The 6,000-nt window shown below is 39.4% G+C and overlaps 1 protein-coding gene across 1 annotated transcript in view; it reads right to left on the bottom strand.

The window, feature by feature from the left end:
• Positions 1 to 4,175: 4,175 nt before the first annotated feature.
• Positions 4,176 to 6,000, bottom strand: part of adgrg6 (adhesion G protein-coupled receptor G6) — a 74,531-nt gene continuing 72,706 nt past the window's right edge. Inside the window, exon 31 of the mRNA XM_068709118.1 lies at positions 4,176 to 5,999. Coding sequence (XP_068565219.1) covers positions 5,788 to 5,999 — 212 coding nt within the window. The 3' untranslated portion in view covers positions 4,176 to 5,787. The remainder of the gene's footprint in view (position 6,000) is intronic.

Raw genomic sequence — 6,000 nt, 5'->3', positions numbered from 1 at the left:
TAGCGAGGCGTTTCAACATGTGGTCTTCATCAGGGACATCGTGAAACACCTTCCAGACAACATTTAAACAGGAAGCATAAAGCACAACCAATCATTTACATCCACACACATATCAGCCAATGGCACACCTGCAAAGGTGGGTTGGTATTTGGTCATGTGGCTTCAGGCCAATCGTTGGCAGAGAAGCAAGGCGAGCGTCTACCTCCATAAACTGAAGAGGTGGAACTAAAGGGAGAAGAGGCCTGAACCCAAAATGTGTTGTTTGAACTTTTTCATTTGTCTTTTGAGGGCGGAGTGATTTATTTATCAGTTGTCTTACTTTCACAGTAAAAAAGCTGATATGTTTTGTGACTTAAAAAAATATTAATAATATTAAAAGTCAAAAAAGTAAAAATATACATATCATTTTAATATCGACGTCTATAAGCTTGTTTGCAGAATATATGATGTCACAAACGAGCTTCATCCATGTTTGGTATAATAAATATGATTAAACTCCCTAAAGAAATTTGTTCCATAATGTGTTTCTCTGAAAAAAATGTAAAATGTAAAATTTCTTGTTGTAAATCAACGAGCTTCCAGAAGATAGAGGAAGGGCTCCTTCTTTTAACATTTAAAAAAAAATAGATAAATTCTGGTCAACAAGGTTATTTATCAGAATTTTAAAGCTGAAATGCACCCTGGGAGTCGTAGTTAACTTCTCTCCTACAGTTTTTATGTCCAAAGGCTTTTACTTTGGATTTCTTTTAAATCCAACAAGTTGATATTTCCTAGAACAGTGTTTCACGTTTCTAGAGTTTAATGTCTGGATTACAGATTCAGGGTTTAACTGATCCAGTTAACTGACCTCAACCCGTCTACAAATCACACTTAATGACAATAAAGATGGAGTCAACCTCTGAACTTTTAATTCCCTTTAATGTTGAAATGCTGAAGTGAACTTCCAGATATGAACATCACTGACAGACCAAAAAAACAACAACATAATATATAATACAAATTCTAAACAAACAGTAAAAGCCAAGATCAATTAATATCATCAGAACATGTCTGGTACAATACTTTACCTCTTTACCTTTTAAAATCTCTCAGTGGAAATCAATAACAGAATCAATGAGTAGATGTCAACTGTCTAAATGAATCTAAGCACATTTTTAAATGGTTGAATAAAAGTTCTGTTTATTTTTGGCTGATTATTAAGTGTCCGTCTGCATGGAGATCATCTCACTGTTTCCCTCTTTAAACATCTATAACTACTGAAATGAAATATTTAACCAGAGCCAACATTAACAAGTCAACAGTGTGCCATTAGACACAAGTCATAACAGTCCTTTTAATCGAGGGGATTTCATTTAGTGCCGTTTACTAAGCAGTCTGTGGCTTTATGTTTCCCACCCTCGGGCTGATCCCGAGTCAGTGACGGTCACGATAACAGAGCTGAAACCTGCCAAAGACGCCTCGTCTGGTCTTCTACTGTGTCTGGATGTTGTTTCTGAGGAGTGTAATACATCTTACAACACCGGGCAAAGCAGAGAGGAACTCGGGCCAAGCTCGACAGTCAGTAAAAACGTGAGCTTCGCTCCACAATGAGGCTCTGGTGTTGAACACCGTTGGCTCCCTGTGGACGATGGAGGTCCGGTTAGCCAAGACTTGATGAGTCATCCGAAATCCTAAAATTCCTAAAAGGATCTCTGTGTTTCACCTTTCAGTACGGATGATCGTCTGGATTAAAACAAAGATTGATCTAAATGAAACAGAAGCTGAGAAACTGTACATCCAGAAAATAAATTAAAGTGTAGCACAAAGTAAACAAAAAAAACAAAGAAGAATAAAGACTTGAACTCTATATTACAAACAATGAATCCATTTTCTTTCCCTTTCTTAAAAACAACCTTTTCAACATAATATCTTAAAGCCGTGCTGCATTGCATCGGTGCTGAGTTCATCCTCTCTCCACTTAACTTTTGAAATGATTCATTCATATTTGGAGGAAAAGCGAGCCGAAAAATGACAAATCGCCCCCATAGAACTATCTAAAATGACACACATGATTAATTTATTCTCTATTATTTAAGATGAAACTGGACGATGTGTCATAAATATTAACACTACCTTATACATAGAGTGCAACAGTGAGTTGTTTAAAAATGAATATTAGGTTCATAATATGAATAATATGAAGGTTTAATTAAGTTGTTTGGTGCCCTCCATTCATTCCTAATTAAAGGGTAAAAAACAAACAAACTGTTTTCCTTAGTGCTGGAAAAATATTTAATATGCCAAGTTTGAAGCAAAATTATAAGTTTGAATCAAGACAGTCAAGCGATTTTTACAAACGATGACTTTTCCATTCAAATTAAGTTAAACCCTAAAACTAAAAATATATCCGGTGAGAAAGCAACAAAACAAATCCACCTGAACAGAACGTGTTCTACTGCAGTGAACAGTAACAGTGACGTTTAGAAATCTCTACGCTGACGACTGCATGTTCTACAGGAACCAGTACTTGGTTTACATGAGATGTGAACAGCTGTCTATTTTAAACATATGGAACTTATTTGTGATTCGACAAAAGCAAACATAATTCACAACAAAACATGTTTTCCTCAAAACATTATTCATAATGCAGTTTTGTTGTATGGGAGCGTAATTTTTAGGCGACGCCATTTCAAAAGAGTCATCCTTTCTGGCTTCATTAAAAATAAGAATTAATAATGCTTCAAGTCTTGTTGACAGACTGATTTGAAGTTTAAGTGTTGACTTTCATGCAGCATAAAGTGGTGGAATAATGGGGACATGCCTGATGACTCAATCTTTTGTAATATTTGATAAATAACTGTGTGTGATTTTGGAGAAATGATGAAATATAAGAGCTCCTGGATGGGCCTGTTGCTTTAGAACATGTACATACCTGCATGTCATTAAAGGGTCAGTCCCCCATCAGAAAAATAAAAACTGATGTTCTCACTGCTTGTGGTATCAAGCTGTGCAGAATATATTTTATCTGCTTTAGACGATTCCTCACTCACATTTATCGTTAACATTTCACTTGTGGTCCTACGATAATAAAAATATGAAAAACTTGCGTCTTTCCAGAAAAAAAAAGTTCTGATTTCTCAGAATAATCCAAAGATCTCACTGTAAACAGATTCCAATGTGAACTAGATTCTGTAGATTATTCAAAGTATTCAGGAAATTGTTTGTGGTGAGTTCTTCAAATGCCATTTCTTCTGATTATTAAAGCCCCACAAGTGAAATTCTATCTCCCTCCATTGTGTTTGGGTGGCGGCAGGAGTTCTCAAAACCCAGATGAATAAAACCCAAAACTATGTGCAAGGCTGGACACCACATGGGAAAAGGGTTCTGTTAGTACTGTGGGTAAACTGACCATTAAAGTGATGGTATAATATCACGCTGGCAGCTGCACAGTGAATGTTTTTCATTGAAAGATTGTAGCCACTTGTATTCGCTGTTTTGAAAACAAAACTGCTGGAAAAAAAATCATATTCGAACATGAACAAGAATCCTCACTTGATCTGTAATGCTGTGGCCATAAATGAGTACTTTTATGATTGCTAAACTTTGGCTGCCGTACACAGGGGGCGGAGCCTCAGTGGTCAACAACATTTGTCTGGACACTTTTAAAGTTTGAGGACATTGTCAGAGTTAAGATATTTCCAATAATTCAAAATATGTGTTAATATGCTTTGGCATTTCGTCTCTGTTTTTCATGATAGTATAGATTATATTATGATGTAAATATGTTTATGAAAATCTCTAATTTGGCTTGAGAGATTCACCAAAAAGCCTCTGACACAACTGGTCTGTAGCTCACACGATGAAGACTAACTCTTCATCCGTCCCAGGAGTCGGAGAATGTTTGGGTTTGTATGCACAGTGCCGGAGACCCTTCCAGGACCCCGTGAAGGCACGAACAAAAGCAACCATCCGGATACATTATGACAATATAGAATAAGGCACACAGAATAGATAGACCATCAATATTTACATGGGATATGGCTCCACACACACACACACATGCACAAACGAACAGTTTAAACAAACATCACAGTATGAAAAAAAAACACCAAAACCTACAGGTTTTTTTTTTTTTCGACCAGAACTTTCTCCCCCTCTTATCTGCCCCCCCCACCCCACCCCCCTTTCATTTCCTCTTCATTGTCCATTCTGGCAGCCAGGTCCGATTCTGTAATTTGATTTGATACAGTAGAATCACATCATCGTTCTCTGACCACCGCAGAGCTCTCACAAACACTCATCATCCAGGAGACCCGGGGATCTGAACCCAGAATGTGGGACCTGGTCCATGATTATCTGAACTTGGGCTCCGGGTATTTAGCAGTCGGTTGCAGCAAGTTCACAGATTTCCTTTTGAACATTTTGCAGAAAAAGGCAGATTTTCTCTTGATTAGCAGACGATTTCACACGAAGCAAAGATAGTGCATTAAGTCGGTGGCTCTGGTTTGAACCATGGAGCTGTTGGTGCATTGAAACAGGAAAAGTGAGCTAGTTACTATTCTGTGACACAAACCAACCAGCTGTTTATGAATGTTGATGACCAGATAAAGAAATAAAATCTGATTAAATGTATAGTTAAACTGGAGACACACAGCTTCTACCTCTGTGACTGTTGCTCTGGAGGAATGTTAGAGAAGCTGCTGTGTTCACACCAGAACGCAAAGGAAACCTTCTCACCATGGGATCAGTTGTGTTCATTCGAGGCAGGGAGGAGGAGGAGGGGCTTACCTCCATGTCGACACCAACAACGTTTCATCAACCAGATGAAATAACCAACTAGTGCTGCTTTGTTCTTGTTGTGGAAGTCCCAGATATCTTAGGAAACCAAACTCCATCATGTGTGGTTCATAACATCATCTGGAGGCTGTTTTCACGGAATCTAACGAGACACACATGGGCTGGTACAGATAAAAAAGAAGCTGAAATAACTACATAATGATTTGTAAAAAGTCTGAATTCATGTTTTGTCAGGTCTGTCAGCAAGAGGACACGCTAACTGTTAAATCTGGATCAGAGTTTGGATCGATCAATGCTAGGCTAAGCTAACATAGTAGCTGCTCCATCATCTAGGCGTACGTAGGTCAGCGTTACTGTTTGAACCATAGACAGTCTGAGGTTCATACTCATACATTTATACTTTCTGAGCAGATATGAGGTGCTATCGAAGAGCTCTGGGTTTCTCCTCCATTTCTGATTCAACACCTTCAGGATGTCACTGACGACAGGAAGAGCAAATTCCACTTCTTTGCGTCGATTCAGGCGCATCATTGGTGCCGCCTGGCATCATGTTCGCATCGACTTTGTGCGAAAACTTCAATTTGCGTTTGGTGTGAACACACCCATTAGAATTCTGAACTGAAGCCTGGGAAAGAGATCTAGAAGACTTGGGGCAGTTCCAGAAGTAGAACCAGAGAGTTCTAGAGGGTTTAGGAGTTCTTCAGGAACGCAAAAGGTTCTAGATTCTTGGGTGGCAGATCCAGAACGAGAACCAGAGAGTTCTAGAGTGTTTAGGAGTTCTTCAGGAACGCAAAAGGTTCTAGATTCTTGGGTGGCAGATCCAGAACAAAAGCAAAGCCTTAAATAACATGGTGAGCAGTTCCAGAACAGCGGGGCAGGTTCCAGTGTTATGCTTCATATTGGAACCTTTAATAGTCTCTGAAGCTGCCGGGAGGATGACGTCACAACTCTTTCTAGAACAAATCGGGCATGTTCCAAAACACAAGGCTCTAGAACAGCTCTAGACCAGCTCTAGAACCTGGTGCTGTGGGCGAAGCTGTCAGACATGATGATGTTCTTGTAGAAGTTGTCGGAGCGCGTGGAGCAGTAACCTCTCACCTTGTCGATCATCTGGCTGACGGGGAGGATGGAGGACGAGGAGGAAGAGGAGTTGGGCTCCGCCTCTGACGATGAAGAGCACGAGGAGACGCACTTGGGGCTGGTCTGGTTGGAATAACTTTTATC

The sequence above is a fragment of the Cebidichthys violaceus genome, unplaced genomic scaffold (genome assembly GCF_023349555.1).
Source record: "Cebidichthys violaceus isolate CVI_PGR_0920_01 unplaced genomic scaffold, fCebVio1.0.p SCAF_14, whole genome shotgun sequence".
In the NCBI taxonomy this organism is placed as follows: domain Eukaryota; kingdom Metazoa; phylum Chordata; class Actinopteri; order Perciformes; family Stichaeidae; genus Cebidichthys; species Cebidichthys violaceus.
Note: the sequence above shows the minus strand (reverse complement) of the source record. Positions and strands in the feature narration are given on the sequence as shown.